The 19,066-nt window shown below is 43.2% G+C and overlaps 1 protein-coding gene across 1 annotated transcript in view; it reads right to left on the reverse strand.

The window, feature by feature from the left end:
- EPHB1 (EPH receptor B1) overlaps positions 1-19,066 on the reverse strand; it is a 350,262-nt gene that overhangs the window by 9,499 nt on the left and 321,697 nt on the right. Inside the window, exons 9-12 of the mRNA XM_066621865.1 lie at positions 19,000-19,064; positions 9,948-10,070; positions 6,655-6,902; positions 5,170-5,385 (exon numbers count right to left, since the gene is read on the reverse strand). Coding sequence (XP_066477962.1) covers positions 5,170-5,385; positions 6,655-6,902; positions 9,948-10,070; positions 19,000-19,064 — 652 coding nt within the window. The remainder of the gene's footprint in view (positions 1-5,169; positions 5,386-6,654; positions 6,903-9,947; positions 10,071-18,999; positions 19,065-19,066) is intronic.

A 19,066-nucleotide genomic window follows, 5' to 3' on the forward strand; every position in this document is an offset into this window, starting at 1 on the left:
AGCTCAGAGTGACTTTGAAGCTCAGCATGACGGAGATAAGTCCCAGTCCTCTGTCAGAGCTTGCAGCAAGGGAAAACATTAGAGGATCATTCTTCTCTATAGTCATGTTGTACTTCTGAGACACTATGATTGCCTCCAAGGCACACCATCAACTGGGACAATTCCCAGCTCCAAGTTTTGAAAGAAGGATAAAGTTGTCAGTTACACTGAAATTCAGAGTTGAAGCACATTGAAACCGTGGGGATGATACACACCCCTGCTCTCCACTCCAATGTCAGGAGGAAGACTGGGGTTCATCATGCTTACTAGAAGGGGGATGGAACATTTACTATAACAAAAATGCAGTGACCCCTGTCTGCAACCAAAACAAATATCTGGAGAATAAAGTAACCCCAAAATATAGAAGTTGGCTATGTCTGATCTTTGTCATTGGCAAATGTCTAAAAAACAGCTTTTGTAAAACCAAAACAAACCAAAAAAGATACCACAGAGTGCATCATAATACCTTTCAGTGTAAATCAGAACAGAGATTTTCTGTTAAATTCAGAGAATCACAAAAGACAGAATGCAATACTCTCTGAGCTCAACTAGCTGTTCCAGTATAGACAGAGAAGCAGAATAATGACATACACTTCAATAATACATCTCAGTGAACTTTACAGCATAGTTATTAATGACTCTGTTACAGAAATAAAGTTGGGGTAAGAGAGGGAAGTTTATCTAAGGAAACTAAATGGACAATGAGAACTAAGGCCATAATCAGTTTTTAAACTAGCATAATGGTAATATTTTCCCTTGGGAATTGTAGCTTGGTGAGGGAGCTAAGAATTCTCTACTAGAGATGTCGTTCCCTCTCAGAACTACAATTCCCAGAGTTCCATAGAGGGAGGGCAATTAAAATGGTTTAGGTTTGCAATATAGATATGCCCAGTAGAACAGCCCTCTGTTTACAGCTCTCATTAATATGCTCACTTTGTTCCTGCACATACACCTTTCTGCAGAAGGCGCAAATCTCTCCTGCATAACGTATTTGTATCAAGAAAATTTGCATCATGACATTTATTCCAGCTGTGGTGCTTCAACGCAAACAGTATCTGAACTAACAAAATATCATTCCCATGAATACCAATGAACATGCAACTGTTTTAGAAGAGATGACATGTTTCCTGCTGAGAATATGTAGGTGCTCTCACACTTTCTAGGCCCAAAAGCAGACGTCAAAAGCTGACAGCAACAGCTGCTTCCTTGCACCTCTTTGCATATCAAGTAGAAAAAACAGTCTTCAGGGTTTTATCCTGAGTGACACTTCCTCACCCTTGGCTGTTTTGAATTGTGAAGCACACAAACTTCCTTTTCTTCAGGCTCCTTCCCCTAAGAAAGATGACTAAGGAAGGGCAAGGATATGGGGTTGCCCTTGGCACTGAGATTGGCAGCTCATCACAAAAAGCTGAGCACACCTGATGAGGAGCACTAGGTATCCAGCTCTCCAGCTAAAACGATAAACTTCCAGTGTCTGGAGGCAGCTAACATGGGTTCCCATTCATTATAGTTCTGAGCATGTCTGCAAACATGCATCTCTGAGGGAGCACATCTCATGGTGCTACATAAGGAGGAGGAATGCCTATGGCTGGGATCATGGAAAAGGGCCTATGAAAAACAAGCCTGACAATGTACTTGTGATATCACAGTGGTTACTACAGCAACAGCAAAAAAAACTCTATGAATCACCTTTTGTCTGCCTCGTCTGAAAGATAGAGGGGTCAAAAGCAGCAGAAGGAGAGGCCTCAGTTTTGAGGCTGGGCCTAGGAGAGGGAGCTGCAGCTAGATCCACAAGGATGTGAGGCACTTCCTCACAGAGAAGTTGTACTGGCACTGACCAGCCTGGGACTGATGATCTTTAGAGTAAGCCTCACTTTACCCTGTAACTGCTCAGGGCCCAAGTTCAGAGCCCACATGAGACTTGCCTCTTCCTGGTTAGTAGGTTGATTGATGGGAGACCTCAAGTAGCCAAACTGGCATTGTTTGCCAGTTTGGCAGACTGGAAGATCTGAGCTTCAACCTGGACTTGTTGTCACTGCTGCTGCTGAACACCTGGAAGGGCTAAGGGCTGGGATGGGGACCCCAACAAAAGGCACCAGATTGCCCAATATTGTAAATCCCTCAGGTATGCATCTTGGAGGATGGCTTCTGGCTATCATGCAGGGAATACTGAATCTCCAGTGTCCTCATTTCTGTTGGGGGCTGCCACAGGATCCTACTCTTCCTCTGTGGTCCTGTCAGTTCCAAGGTACAAGTAGTGGTGAGTTGTGTGAGACTTTACTGACATACATTTGGATTCCTACCACTTCTGCCTGCATCATACAACTCAATCAACTTCAGCGTCCTTATGCTAATATACACCAGTGTAGAGGTTGACATTGCTCATTTGAATATACACTTTAGGTATCTAAATAACCCAAGAGAGAAATGAAAGAGCTAAATTGTGAGGGCAGGAAGAGAAGCCTAAGGGGGAATGATGTCATAGCATTAGTAGTGGACAGTGGAAAAGAGGAGTGGTAAACTCCCACCCAAGAATAGGATGTGTGTTGCTCCACAGGACTGATGGCAATATTCCTATTTGATCAATTGGGGGGGGGGGGCACACAATTCACTTAGTTATGAGGAATCATCTAGATTAGAGAAGCTTTCTCAAATAAAACATCAATGGGGAAAGATGGAAAAACATGGCCCTTGTCACAAGAGCCTCTGTGTCTCATCAACTGCCTATGAACTCTTAGTGTTTCTACAAGAGGCAGAACTCTGCTTTGTGACATTATAATGACCTGTTTTATGAGCAAAGGCAGCTCATGTCACACTGAGAGACTTCGGACGTCAGGAGGGAAATAAGAAACAGTCAGAGTAAGCAAACTGTTAGAAAAAGAAAAAAGATCTTGTTTCTATTCAAATGATTCATGCCATAATTAAAACTAATGGAGTGGGGTAGGAAGGAAAATACAGACAAAAGTAAGACACTGACTCTGGGTAGAACTGTTTGCTCTAGTTTCCAGCGATGGGCAGCAAAACAGATTTGGTCTTTGTAATAAAAATTCCATTTAAATTATTGAAAAAGACGAAATTTGCTTGAAGGTTGTTTTCTCCTACCTTTTCCCCAGAGCAGAGCTACGAATCTGCCATGGGAGGCAGTGATGTAATTGCAGGCAATGCATCATTTCCCAGCTGCTGGGAAGGCCATTTGTAGCATAAATTAACTATAAAAATACAGATGAGAAAATCTGTTTTTTCTCCTGAGGTGGGAGAGGCCACTTCATGCCCGATCCACGCAGCTCACATTGGGCAGTTTAAGCTCACATTGATTTACTTAAATGGACTGCACTAGGCAGCCTAGAGAAAAAGAGCTCCCAGTTAAGCCATGGATGGCTGATTAAAAGATGACTGCTCAGACTCTCTCTGGGTGTAAAATAGCTCAGCTCCATTGACGGCAAGAGTCCTTACTCCAAATATTTACATCAGCAGGGAGCTGTCTTTGGGGGTCTGGTAAAATTTATATCAACTTACACCAGCTGGCTTCTCCTTGTTTTCAGATGTGCTGGTTCAGTTTGGCACTTTTGCTGCTAGTCCGTGCTGACATCAGTCATGTGCTCCAATTTCAGTCTATCTATGCCAAGAATAAATGCCATAGCCTTGTCCCCAAATTCCTTGAGTCAAGGACACTTCATATTTGCTAACTGAACTGGCTACAGAGTGGGACTTACAGCTCATCTTAATGGATGGTGGATCAAAGATTTGATATATTAAGCTGAAAAGGAAACTGTGGGTTACCAACTAAGTACTCTTTCAAGCACTATATCTATACTGCCAGTATAGAAAGGCAGATTTTAAGTTAAACACAGGAGAAAAGATTCTAAGTGAAAAGATAGGTCAATGCTGGAACACGTTTTCTCGGAAGATAATTTCACCTGCATCCTTGGTAAATTAAAAGAATAGATTGATGGAGGGTGCTTTTGGTATAGAATATTTGCATTTGTAGAGCAGACATGTTAAAAACTATTCGATGTATTTATTTGATTCAGTTCTATGATTTTTGTAATTCTACCAAAGTAAATAGGTTCTGAAGTTTGCTTGCTTGTACATAACCTTGCCAAGGACCAGTGACTGCTAGTCATCAATACTGATGATCTGCAGGGTTTGCAGATTCTAGTTTACAGATTTCCAAGTCTCAGCAAGACACCAGTTGGAGCCCTTTGAGCCAACCATGAATGTGCAGTCTGCATGATCTACTAAGATTGCTAATTACATTGAGACCAGTCCAGACCATTGTGGCCTAATTTGGTCTCCTGCCAAGAAAAAAAATGCCAAGTTTTTCTTAAATAGGAGGACTGACCATTAGACATATTTTGAATCAAGAATTGTGAGGTTCTGCTGTGCTGTTATAACTCTGGTCAAGTGTAATAACTCTGATAGATTTTCCCATGAACGGCGCATTTAGACCCCTTCATTAAAAGGCTAGAGTCAGCTGTCAGAACCACACAGTAAAATCTTTGCATGTTCCTTGTGGTTACATCATGTTCACAACTCATGTTGCCAAAGATGGAGATTCAATACACATTGCAATATGACAACCTGCACTTAATGAGCTGTTGGATATCTAAGATGTGACAGAGGAAGAAGCATGCTATCTTGCCAACAACGGAAGCTCCAGAAAGAGCACATTTCCAGGGTCTTCACAATTTCATTTTTAGCTGAATGGCTGTGAGGTGGCTGCTGTGCTAAGCCTATCACAAGTCCTAATGATGAGTACTATTTTGCTGTTCCTTTGGATTTGCCATCTGCTACGATCACCTGTTTGCTGTTGGCAACAGCTTAGTTCTTAGGCTCCTTGGAGCCAACACTTCTTTCTCCTTCCCCCCCCCCTTTTGTCTAATATATTGAAATTCTAATTTCTTTGGGGTCAGGTTGGTCTCTTGCAATATGCCTGCAATTAGACCCTAATCCTCATTATTATCGTCCCATAGATGATAAGCGTAACAAAGATGAGAATGTGTACTCAAGTCAGCCCATTTTGCGTGAAATCACTGGAACAAAAAAGGCTAATATCTTATTGCCATTATCATTGCCTGACTTCTAACTGCTGGGAACTGAACAATGTCTGTCTCCATAACAGGTACATACCAAGGAGCTGGTATAAGTTGGGTCTGAGGTGTCATCTTGTAGGTAGCGTGAAAGGCCGAAGTCAGACACTTTGCAGACCAGGTTGCTGTTGACCAGGATATTCCTGGCTGCGAGATCTCGGTGGACATAATTCATTTCTGCAAGGTACTTCATACCAGCTGCAATTCCTCGTAGCATCCCCACCAACTGGATGACTGTAAACTGCCCATCATTTTGCTGTATTAGTGAAAGTTGAACACCAAGTTAGCATTCCCCATTTAGCCAAGGCCAAATCACACATTATAGGAGACACATTATATGTTAAACAGGGGCTGTAGCTCATAGTACAGCACATACTTTGCATGCAAAAGGTCTCAGGTTCTATATCTATCACCTCCAGGAAGGGCTGAGAAAGACCGCTGTATGAAACTCTGGCCCCTGCCAGTTAGTATCCCCAATATTGGACTAGTTGAATCTATTAAAAATTTTCCTTCCAGAGCTAATAGTAGCTTCAGAGACAGCAATTTACATCCCAACTGCAGTACAGTGGAAAAAGGTTAACCAAAAAGCCCTGGGTGCCATGAAACAGATATTGATCAGGCATTCTCATGGCTGCTATTTAACTCAAAACAGGGAAAGTCACAGGGCCAAACTACACATTTGGGCTGCAGAGTCCAAGAATCCAAGCTGAGGACAGGACCTCCCAACACCACCACTACACACATGGACCCAAGAATGGAAGAGCTACTTGAGCAGGCAGAAGAGCTGAGGATGGTCATGGGAAATGGGAACAGCCTCCAGGATGTAGGAATCTCAGAAGTAGTGGCTGAAGGAAGGGGGAAGAACAGACAATAAGGCTGTGGTTCTCAAACTATCAGGGAGTTTGAGGACCGCAGTAAGTGCCTGCGTGGAAGTGGGGAAGGCAGGGGGGTGGGGGGAAGGCAGCGACACGATCCCCAGGATTGCGTTGCTAAGGGGGCTGCAGGGACTGGCATATACTTAACAGTCCCTGCAGCAGACTCCAGGGAGCCCTGCGCGACCCTCTGCAGGGCTCCCAGAAGCTTCAAAAGTGAAAGTGGAGTGATTACGCTGCACCACTGCAAAACTGGAAGTGGAGCGCAATTATGCCGCTTTCACTTTTTGAAGGCTGGGGAGCCCTGCAGAAGGTTGCACAGGGCTCCCTGCGCCCCCAGAAGACTGCAGAAAGGACTGGTAAGTGCACGCCAGTCCCTGCAGCCCCCTTAGCGACAAGATCCTGGGGTTTGCATCGCTGCCTCCCCCTGCCCCCGCCCCTTAAGGGGAAAGAGTCCAGGGCCCTTAGGCTGCGGTGTTGCACTGTTGTTCTAAACAGTGTCCTCAATTATGAGAATAGTACTTGTTTGGAATCATTTAATCAGGTGATGGGTGTGTCTATGCAGAGCCTCACTTACACCATCAACATCACACTACATGAGCTGGATTCATGCCTCCATTCTTTTATCTCTTGCACACACACGTTGCACTTACTCGTAGAAAGGAGTCCAATGCTCCATTTTCCATAAATTCTGTGATAATCATCACTGGCCGGCTTTTGGTGACCACTCCCTCCAGCCTGATGATGTTTGGGTGATCGAACTGGCCCATGATACTGGCCTCGCTCAGGAAATCTCGCCGCTGCTTCTCAGAGTAACCAGCCTTTAGTGTCTTAATAGCCACATAGATTTCTCTCTTGCCAGGCAATTTCAAGCGCCCTTTATATACTTCACCAAACTCACCTGTAATGGCATGGATATAAGTTACAATCAACCTTGCCCAAGTTGGCATTTCCAAGGGAAAAAAAGTAAAAAATAAGAGCTACCCAATCACTTTCCTGGGTGTCTGAAAACAAGGCATAGTTGCAAGGGGCTTTCTAAGTTATCCTAACAATTCCTTTGAAAGGTTGGTAGCAGGAAAACACATATGCCTAAAAACTACCCATGCCTACGGTGGGCAGACGCAACAAGAGGGCAGCTTTCCTCACCTCCTTAGCCTGTGACTTGACCAGCTGTGCTTGCTGAAATTCCCCGATATGAATTATTTCACAACCATGAAACATTCAGAAGCCTAGTCTTATACTGTATGACCATCTGATCAGCCCATTCCTACCCTTGTCACTAGGAACACCAGAGCCCAGAGGTTCCCAACTGGGGTGTCATGCTGCCATAGCCATTGTCTCTGCCCCATTAAGGGGCGGGGTGATAGTAAATGCAGCACTGCAGTCACCACAATCGTGCCACTGCCAGGGACAAAATGTATTTTTCTAAACTTATCCCTGGCAGCGCCAGCCTTCCAAAAGGTGCGGGGAGCCCATAGACCCCTCTTGCGGGGCTCCACAAGCCTCAGAACAACTAAAAACAGCTATTCTGAGCCACTTCAGATTTTGCTATTGCAAACTGGAAGTGGGTCATTATCACTATTTTTAGCTATTCTTAGGCTTGGGAAGCCCTGCAGAGGGGTCTACAGGCTCCCTACACCCTCCAGAAAGCTGGCGTGCATGCATGCATGTAAAGAATGTCTGCTCAGGGGCTGTAACAGGGAGGGGTCTTAGCTCAATGGTAAAGCACATGTATTATGTGCAGAATGTCCTAGGAGTTATTCCCTGGCACCTCCAGGTAGAGAAGAAGGGAAAAAATCTTGTTCAAAACAATAGCTTCTGCTAGTCAGTGCTGACAACACTGAATAAGATGGATTGACCTGACTCTGTATAAGGCAATTTCCTATGTTCTCTTATATTTTACTCAGTGTGTAGTTACTTCAAGAACAAACTACTTTATTGGCTCATCCTATTTCACACCATCACTGTCTTTCTAAGCATACCACCCAACAAGTAAGTACCTCCCCCCAAACTCAGAAGGACTTATTCCCAAGTAATCATATTTAGGATCAGGTTGCAAGACATGCATAATCCATTTAACTCTGCCACACCTCGTAAAACTAAAAGCTGAAAGTGAAAGGCAGTGTTAAAATGATTAAGAAAATACTGAAGCCTTTTTATGACTATTATTCAAGCACTAAACTAAACCAAAGCAGACAGAGGAATATTAACAGAGCAAAAGGGGAGGGGAGTTGCTGTCTGAGCTCGCCCTTAAAATCCTTGTCAGCTATACCTTCTTGCATCCTCTCTCACAATATGGGAAGGGAAAGGCTGTGTAATGGCTGGGGTCTTGGCATGAGAACAGAGAGGGTGACAGAGGGAGACAGAATTAAAGATACTTCCAGATGGCAGCGCTTTCAGCGAGCTTAGCACCAACACAGCAAGCACCTCATGGAGGTGTATGTTGCAAGGATGGGGCTACTGTTGCTGTCCAACCCAAGCTGATACTGCTTGTCCATTTGGACTGGTCAGAATGGGAAGTTCTGGCAGATATTAAGCAGGCTACTTCAGCACTCCCAATGCACTCAGATCCATCTGAAAGGATCCTTAAAGGGGGAAAAAGGCAAATCTGAAGATTGCAATGCAAAGAGCAAGCAATGGATGCAAACAATGGGTTGCCGCAGGGAAGCAATTGGTTTATAAGAGGGTTGGAGAAAGGGCAGAGCACAGATTAAACTAGTGATGGATTTAGACACATGGGAGACATGGACATGACAAGTCAGCACACAAATACTCATCTAAATCTTCCAGGGGCTGACTCAGTAATAGTTGTAGCAAAGAAGTAGACAGAAGATAAACTGAGGACCATCAATCAGTTTCCAATGGGACACCTAGTGCTGGTGTTGTTACAAAGAATGCTGGACTAGGTGAGCTTTGGCATGATCTACCATGATCTTTTCTTAACAAAGATTGTATACTCAGGACAGGTTGTGCCTTAATTATGTAGAGATCCTGAGTACATAGTCTTCCTCTGTGCATTGAAAATACACTGGCAGTCCATGGATAGCCTTTGAAAATTGGTCAACCCCACAAGACTGAAGTCAGCCCTCTCTTGATATAACAGACATGCAATATTTTGTTGTCTGCAGCTGATATATTTTTTACACATTGACAAGATGGACTCTGGAATTCCTGCCTGAGGCCCTCTGCATACTCAAGGGTTTGTTTATTTGTTTGTCCATTTGTTGCATAGCCATCATGACTAAAGCCTTGGCCATCTTGCTTAGTCTTGAGATGGGAAAAGAAAATGCTGTCTCCTCCAACTTCCCCAAGTAAAATGAAAATGTTAGGTGCTGTATGGAGAGTATGCAATAATCCCGAGGTTAGCAGTCTTGGTGGGGGATGGAAATCTATGAGAATTGGTATGGGTGCAGGAAATGCCCAGAGACCATTGTGATGTAGTGCTAAACCTACGCCATAAAAGATCCTAAGTGAATATAAAAGGTCAGTTATTTTGCATAAAACAAAACAATTGAGCGCACAACCGCTGTGATTTCACAACATAGTTTTATGCAAACTACGGTTTTGGATAGCTAGAGAGTTTTGTGAACAGCGTACAGGCTTTCTCCTGTGAAATTAACTAACAGTTCCAAAAAAAGTGAGCTTCTTATTGTAGCAGAGAGAGTGAGAAATAGATAGATGCCATAAACCAAGGAGCAATTGCCCTACCTATTTATTGTTAATTAAACTAGGGAGCACAATAATATATTAAAGTGAGTCAATTAATTAAGCATAGTCTCTTAAATCACAGAAGATGGGTTTTCAGGAGAAATGTGCCAGTCCACTGTTAATTGAGCTGAATGAGCCTGGGCATCTACAGTGGAAGAAGGAAGGAAGTAAAATGAAGGGAAGGGAGAAGGTGAAGGAATGGCACTGAACACCTGCCCAAATGGGAAACGAATCACACCTGCTCCAATGACTTCTTCAATCTTCACGAAAGACACATCAATTTCCTTGGCAAACTCACGAACAGCTTCATTGGGGTCCTCATACGTAAATGGGTCAATGTAGATCTTCATTCCTGGGGAACCTTCTCATTTGAGAGAAGAGCAGGACAAAAAGAGGGAGAGAGAAAAATCATATTCATCTCTGGGCAGAGGGGTCAACAGCATCTCTCCCTAAGCCCTACTCCCTTAACATAAGAACAGCCCCACTGGATCAGGCCATAGGCCCATCTAGTCCAGCTTCCTGTATCTCACAGCGGCCCACTAAATGCCCCAGGGAGCACACCAGATAACAAGAGACCTGCCTCCTGGTGCCCTGCCTTGCATCTGGCATTCTGACCTAGCCCATTTCCTGCCTATCTTGGCAATTACCTTCCTGTTAGCTCCCCTATTCCATGTTCTTCTTGTTCCATTCCTCCTCTTATATTGTTCTCTACTTTCCTTACATCATCTTTTCTCTTGCTGTTCTCCTTGAAATTTCGAACATATTAGTTATAACTGGCAGATTGGGAGCAGGCCATGAGTTGCACCCAGAAAAGTGGGTGCACACAGTTATTTATTGAAGCAGTAGCAAAGCCATTAGCAGAAAAGTCAAGGAAAGAACTGCAGGTAGAGATCAATATTTATCAATCTGACACCTTCTCTGCTGTTGGTTTGATTGCAAGGGTTATACCAGGTGGCTGTGGCATAGCAGTGAAAGCAGAGGAAAAAACCAAAAAAGTACAGCAGCAAGCTGGGAGGAAAAATGAGTGAAGAGGAGGAGGAGGAGGAGGGAAGAAAGAAGGAAATCACTTTGGAAAAAGTTTTTACAGAAATGAAAAAAACATGAAAAAGAAAGATCAAGAGGATTCAATCAGAGTAAAAGAAGATCATCACAGTGCCCTTCTGAACAAGGAGGCGTACACAGACAGATGAAGGACTTAAGAGAGCAGAGAAAGTCATTTCTCAGCTGTTTGACATTCCAGGTAGGAGTTTTTGCAGTTTACTCAGACTGACCAGCCCTGCAGCCTTTAGTTAAGTGCCTCCCCACAAGCTCTCTCTTGTTTAGACTGAACATTCAACTAACACATGAAGTTACCAATGAAGACCAGTTTGTTGGCTTTATGGCAAAGACAGTGGCAAGTTTATGATGCTTCAGTTCATGCATAATTTAAGCCATTTTTATTTACTTGACATACCTCTGATAGTTTTGTGGCTGCTACTAAAATGACAGAATGCAGCAATTACAAAGAAGTGAAAGCACTGATGATAAAATACAGCCCCTGTAATAAATATTCTCTGGTTTTGCTTTAGCCTCCTAAAAGCGGCACAAGGTCCCTCGTAATGGGCTGCCAAAGGTCTACCAGACACACCTGGGAATTTGTAAGGGGCTGAAGAGAGCTTGTGAGGTTGCCTGCAGGACTTAACTTTGGTAGAGAAACCTCATTATTTCACTCATTAAATTTTAAGAGAAATCTCACACTCAGGAACACCAATCGTAGTGGTGGAAGCACTTTCTCCATCTGGAGAGCATAAAATTGTGGCACACGTGAATCCAACAAAAGTTAGCCAAATACTGAGCAATGGGGCTTTCTGGGATTAGACTCTGTAAACCTGAGGACTGGAAATACATGGTACCACCTGTTCTAATAGTGACAAGGCATGCTTGTTTTTCATGGCCAGGTGCTGTTAGAGAGAGCCTCACCATGCCTCAATCTGTAGTATAGGTCCCTTGGGCCTTTTTAGGCCATTCGGTAAGAATCATGTCCTACTATTACTCTACCTGTAGCACCCCTCTGGGTGTTGCTATAGTTATGTTCGTGGGGCACAGCCGGTGGCACTCTGACAAGGAGATGGAGAGAGGGCTTTCCATCTGGGGAAAATAGCCTGAGCCAGACAAAGCATGCATTATGGGACACCCTCAAAGACCAACTAGAGAGACGCTACACAAGGCAAAGTGGTCGTCGGAGTCAGTCCTGGCTTAGAAGCAGGAAGCCCAGGTTTGTATGTTTGGATGATCACTTAACTGAAAAGACCTCATTCTGGAATAACTCAATAGTTAATCCTTGGAGTGCACTGTATTTTTGCTGGGTTCTCCCATAGTCTCAGACCAGAAATATAACACTCCTCTTCTATTCTTTGTGATGGCACCAAAATCAATCTCAGCACTATGTCTTTCCCAGTCCTTTCTATGCTCACTCTCTCCCCCTCCCATTATTCACTTTTGGTGCTTTTTTTCCCACCATCTTGCTCTCCCCCCCCCATTTGTTCCTCCACACCTTCCTTGTGTTTGACAATCAGTCAGAGACCAAAAGTCCTCCACTTCTCCCTGACCTCACAAATTTATCTACTCCCACCATTACCACTGTTGTTTATACTAGAGTTCCTTTGTTAAATTTCTCGAATGACTTTGCACAGGCCTTATTTGAGCAAGAGCCATATGGGCAGAGAACAGAAGTGTTCCATCCTTGCCTTGGTTGGTTTCTTCTCTTAGTTATTTGCTTTAACAGGGCTCTCCATGAAGAACTCAGTGAAAGATATGGGTCAGGGACAGTGCAGAAAAAAATGCATTTCCAACGCTGGTATGCTGCACATGCCATTTCACATCTCCATCTGCTGCAAATGGAAAAACCTGACTGCCCATTAGCCCAGGGTGCAATGGCATGCTGTTTGTAAGCATGTTAATCCAGTTTGATTGATGTGGGACATACTTCCAAGTAAGTGTGCCTGGGATTGATGCCTTAATTTCTAAATAAGTCAACTAACTAGAACCAAGCAGTTAGTTTGTTTGAAGATGGCTGGGTGGGAGTAAGTGATGGATGCTAAGGAATAGGGAAGGGGGGGTCTGCCTCTTTTTCCTTATTGCCCACCTGGTCTTCTTGCTGCGTGGAGAAGAAGGCAAAGCAATCCCACTTTGATTGCTCATGGAAGCAAATGACCAGAACAGGATCACCTGACTGCTTTTTCCTGCAATTCTGCCAGCGTGATTGATTGTGGTGCTGCAGAAAAAGGTAAGCCGTGTTTGCCTCAATGCACCTCTCACTTCCTCTCAGGGAGCAAGATGAAGATCATAGCACCATTTTAAGCAGCTGGGTGAGTGGTGGGCCAGACGGAAGGCGCAAGCAGATGCTGGGTACAGGGAACCTTTCATGAGTTTGCCACCCTCCTTCAGCTGGCTGCTCAAAGTGGCCACTTCAGTTAGCCCCATGACTGGGCCGGCCCTGCCTGGAAGCCTCTTGGAAACTATTCAGACCCCCAGGTTGCCTGCTGCTCATCCAAATGGTGGACCAGATCTAGAAGGAACAGTTTGGGTGGCCAAGTCCACAGGACCCCTACAATATAACCCCCCCCCCCCGCCCACACTAGTTGGTATCATTCCTTTCCCCACACTTTCAGTTTAGCTCTGCAACATGAAGTTCACTAAAGGGAAAGCTCATACTAGATGCAGCCTTAGACAAATGTTGAGATCAAAACTCTAGGCATCCATTGCCAGTGGTGAAGTCTGCAGTGAAGCCATCTGTGCTCTGCCCACTTCATAAATCTTTTTACAGCTTCATCACATACGCTTTTACACTTCCATAAACTTTTACAAGTGCAGCTGATGCTCTAGCAGGATTATCAAAGAATTTACAAGATCATAACCCAGTCTGGTTTATAGATTAAAAAGCAAAGCAAACATATAACACATATATAAATCAAATTGGGGACACAATGACCTTGCACCCCATAATGCTACCTTCAATTAGTGTTACATAGCCTCTAAATGCCAAGAATACACAAAGCCACTGGTCAGCTAGAAAATGTATATTTACTAATTAATTAAATTTGTATCCTTCTCTGTGAGGTTGAGACCAGTATACATGGTTCTCTCCCCCTATAACCTCAAAACAACCTTGCGAGGTAGGATAGGCTGAGAACCAATGATTGGCCACCCAGGGAGCTTCATGCTAGGTGTAGATTTGAGATTTGATAGAGTCCAGAACTTTAACCCCTATGCCATTCTAGATGCTACTTGTTAAGTTCTGAAAAATGGCTATTTGTTCATTACAAATTGGGGGAAGTTGCTAAGTCTGATGCCAGAGTGTGAATCAAAGGGTTCTGAAAGATTTGGAACTGCATGCATGCAAATGCTAAGACCACAGAATAAAAAAGCACATCCAGCTAAGGGACTATTGATAAAGCAACACTGTCATGTAAAGGTTGCCTTCAACAACCTGGCTTCACTACTGATGATGGTGAGTAGAGTGGTATGTACTGTATTTCTAGCTGATAGCAATAGCTTTGTTCTGTCATCTTGCTGAGAATTGGCAGCCTTTCCATGCTGTCTCAGGAGGACATGTATATACCTCCAAAGTTGCAAAACTTGCGCCACCAAGAGTTTATGATCCAACAAAAGATACCTAATTTGTTCCTCACTGCCTTCAAGGGCACATTTCCTACACCTTGCAAGAATAGTTGCTAAAAATGATAGCATAACTGCACATCTCTTCATTGTGTGTGTGTGTGTTTATTAGATACACAGTATTACTATATGCACACAGCTCTTGCTAGGGCAGAAGAATGGGTCATTAAGGCTGCGGTCCTATAACACTTACCTGAGCATTAACCCCACTGAACATAGTCAGACTTACTTATGAGAAAAGATTATAGACTTGCACTGAATGATCTGGAAACTCATAGAAGATGTTTCTATGCCACTACCAGTAGTTGCTTGTGAAGCATACCACTAGCATGGGTGATGTAAAAGGCCTTGAAACATTTCTCCTGCCATGTAGGTCCTCGCCACAGATAGGTACTTTAGTGGCTTCCACATGGGAAGTGTCATCTTTAAAACTGGCCTTAAAAATAGTTTGCTTAAAAGGCAGTGGGTAAGAGGACATTGATTTGTAAGGTTGGCTTTGCAATTTGCAAATAAATGCTGAAAAAGGGACCTGCAGCACTAGTTGACTTGCCTCAGGATGAATGAGTCAACCTGCTGCCTAACAATAACTCTTAACATTCTACACACAGGAGACCAGCTGTTAAGCGCTGTCCTGCCTGTGTATTTTTGCCTCACTTTATACCAGCTGTCTCACATTTGTCCTGCTAGAGCTGCCCTTACAATGTCACTGCCACTGGGCTGTGTATTCACTTTCGCCTTATAAGAAATAACTCTTGCCATGAGAAAAAAAATGTCAGGCAGTGAGACAAAGTGCTGCTTCTGGAGAAGTGTCAGCAGTGGGGACACATGAGAGGACCAAGGACAGATGGAGTCATACAGCAGTGGCTCAGGGAACAAGGCTTGAGCTAATGGGCATTAGAAGTGCAGAAATGCCACCAATGAGCACAGTGGCAGCAGGGAAGAGGCATGCCATATATTCAAAGAGCCCAAGTTGTTTTGGAGAGTAGCAAATGTGTCTGTTAAAAAAAGATCTGCTGGCAGGGTCATACAAAGAGTTTCCTGCAGTTTAACTTCCTCTTAAAAGTCAACAGCCATCCAACTGTCATGACACAGAGAAATCATTCCCTGTACAGAATAAACAGCAACTATAGGGACAAGATCATCTTGACCCTGAAATGGGAGCATTTGCTTATATTGTAAAAAGCAACACTAAGGCACAGGCAGATGACCTGCTCCAAGTGTTGGCTGACTCTTTCTTATTCATCTGCATCTCTGGGCCACCATCAATCTGATCAAACTTGGTTCGTCAGTGTAGTCTACCCAGTGTACCTCAGGGCGACTTCTCAAAAGGGTATTGTGCTTTCCTGCTCACATTTTGAAAAGCATGAAGAGGCCAGAATGCACTTCCAAGACATGTCTAAAGGTTTTGAGAAATGCTGGTCTCGTACCTATTTATCTGGTGTATTTATATCCTAGCCTTCCTTGAAACAGCTCCAAAGTGTGTGTGTGCGTGTGTGCGGGGGGTGGGGGTGGGGAAGTTCTAAGTGATACCAGCTTACAAATGGACCCTGACCTGTTTTGCTTCAGAGATGGAAATATAAAAGATGGTGAAAAATTCTCAGAATGGAATTGCTATTGGAATTAGGTTGAAAATTCAACAACAACCCTTTGGACCTCAGGCAACTGCAAACCTTTCTCTGTAGGATTATAGCTGTAGCTCCCATCTGAATTTGTTGGGCCAATTTCTAGCTGTTTCTGCACACAGTGGTATGCTTGTTTTTTAAAATTAAGTAAGGAAATATAATGCTGGAACACTAGATAACGAAGATGCAAGTTGTCTACTCAGTGAGACTCACCCAGTGACTTTTGTATTGAGGTTAAGCCAAGAGACATTTTATTGCAATGTATCTTTCTAGTGAAGAATTCTTGTGACGAGTGAACTGCGACAACCTGTAGTCATATCCTTAGAAGTAGTGTAGCAAATTTATATTCCTCCCTACAAGAGTCAGACCCTTGACTGTTCATTCTTCCCTGTAGATGTTTCTGATCTCAGATCTTCAAAGACTGCTTATCACAGCTCTCTTCCCACCATTTGCTGGTACAATTTTAGCACCATATGCTGGTATTTCGTTCCCTCAGCTCTAAAGGTTATTGTTCCATAAATGGGACCCTGAAAGTTATCAGACTCTCAGTTGGGTTTCAAACTCCCTCTCATTTCCATTCATAAGTGGATACACTTGTACTGTAAGAAGAGGTATTTATTACATAAGTTATATTGTTCCTTATTGCTTAGTAAAACAAGTCCATTACAGTCTATAAATGATCTTTGTGTGCTTTCACAGAAATACTAATGTTTTATTCAAAAAGCTGATAAAACAGTGAAACATCCATGCCTACAATTTTTGAATTGCAAGTTCCCTGAATGTGTAACATTCCTCTATTCAGTCAGTTGGTACAAACACCCCCAAATTTTGCTCTGTGGAAATCAACTGACAGTGCAATCTTATGCATGTTTACTCAGAAGTAAATCTCGCTACATTCATTACTCCCTTGTAACTAGGACTGTGGTTTTAGACCAGCAGTTCCCAAACTGTGGGTCTGTGGCTTACCAGTGGGTCACAACACAATTTTGGGAAGGTTGTGAAACTGACAAGGCAGATTAGTCTATGAGCATCAAGCGTAAAATAACCTTCTACAGGTGGGGGGAGCGCTGCTAGTCAATCACCATTATACCCACAGAAGCTTGAACAGTTGGTAAAAGGAAACTTCTTTTTTCCAATGTTTCCCAATGCTGAAATGTGGGGATACCACTGCTTTAGGCAATCTCAATTTGAGCACCAATATTCAATAATATAGTGTTTCTTTAAGCAATATTGTAAAATGACTAAAGATCCATGATTTCTATCTGCTAAATCACAGCCACAGAAACTTTCTAGACTGAGGATCCCATCAAATATATTAATGGTGGTCTCATTAATTTGCTTTAAAAACAGCTTTCAAATCATTAGACTCCCACACCGAACTTGGATGGCCTCTGCGTTTGCAGCTGAATATGATTCTTTTGAAAATAAAAAAGAGCTACTGAGGTATTTTATCCAAAAGTTAAAATTAAGACAATTTCAGAGCTTTGCAACAAAGCGTTTGAAGGTCAAGGAGTGCGGGAGCAACTACCGATTGAGTGTGACATCTTAATTGTGTCTCTGCAGTATGTTTTGGGTTAAACTTTAATTCCATGACTGCATGCTCCTGATCCATCTGTTTGAATTATAACGAGGATGTTCTCTCTTAGACCTTAGGCTCACATTTTCTTTTTAAAGAAAGAGAAAGTCGGGGAGGCTTCTCCTCTAAAGTGCAAATTGGATTTCAGCTGCTCCCAATTTGGTTTTCTTCCCCCTATCTCATTTCCTGCTTTGGCTAAGGTTTACTTAGGTATTGCTGCTGGCTGTAATCTGGAGAGCCCTAAAGAGCTGTGTGCATTTGTGTTGGAGATTTCCCCTGAAACACCTGGGAACTGTCGAATATAATTGTTTGCAGCTGGTTCAGCATGCACAGTGAGCGTGTAAAGTATGTGTAGGTGCAGACAGAGAAGGGTAGATGAGCAGTGATTACTCACTGGCCAAGACTGCTGCCTTGCTATTTTATTATCCTATTAACTTTCCTAATACAGGTTATAAAGGCTTATTTGCTGCATTTCACAAGAGCTCAGCTTGTACTCCAGGAAAAATCCGAATATGATCTGTTTTCTAAACAGCTGATGAAAAGCTATTTGCCTATATTTCACTGTGACTAATGAATCTATACATTTTAAAAGGAGGAAGTTTATAAAAAGAACACTTTATAGACTGAAATTTTTTTTAAAATGTTTGTTTATGGATACCTTCTGAGATCTTCCCTTCGCTTACCAATCAAAGTATAGCAAGCATAAAGGCAGTTTCTCTTCATAGTAATTTGTGACAAACTCCTCCCTCTCTGGTGATCTAAGGCCTGTTTTTGAGAGGCATTTGAAGAAAAGCCGACAACAAACCTGTACTGCGAATAATAAGCAGATAAGGAGCAGATGGCCAAAAGGTACTGTGCTATATATCCTTTTCAACTCTCCAAAAGATTTTTATTAGCAAAAACAATTTCAGAAAGCTCTTTAACCACCCATCTAAACATAAGCCAGGAGACCCAATTATCAGAGGCTGAGGATTTCCTTCAGTGCTTTTCTGAATCCTTGTTCTCTCCTGGTTCCTTACTCTCTCTTCTTGATTTGCTTTGTTGACAATCTCAGCAGGAAATCCCCACTCCCTAGCAGACTGCATTTCTAGGGGATTGTTTATCCTTTTAAATGCCCTGCCGAAATGCTCATAAGCACCCTTTTTTCATTCCACCTCTGGCCAGAACTTGTAAAGATGAGATGAACATCAGTGGCTTTCTCACCATGGCCTCATCCTCCTCCCCAAACATCTTGCTTATCTTCTCCATCTTTCCTGTCTTGCTGACTTTTTCTCCATGTGTCTCCCACACAGCCTACTGAGCACCATGTGACCTCCAACAGACTACAAATGATGTTGCACTTCTCAATCATACCCCAAAGAGAAACACATCTGCAGTGTTGTCATCACTTTTCCAATCCATCCCCCACTGCTCAGGGGTTTCTGCCACACACTCACCTCGACCAGTGCTATAGTGCTGCAGCTTATCGCTGTACACTGCCTCTTTGCTGTACGCCCGCTTTCT

Source organism: Tiliqua scincoides, chromosome 3, assembly GCF_035046505.1.
Source record: "Tiliqua scincoides isolate rTilSci1 chromosome 3, rTilSci1.hap2, whole genome shotgun sequence".
NCBI lineage: Eukaryota > Metazoa > Chordata > Lepidosauria > Squamata > Scincidae > Tiliqua > Tiliqua scincoides.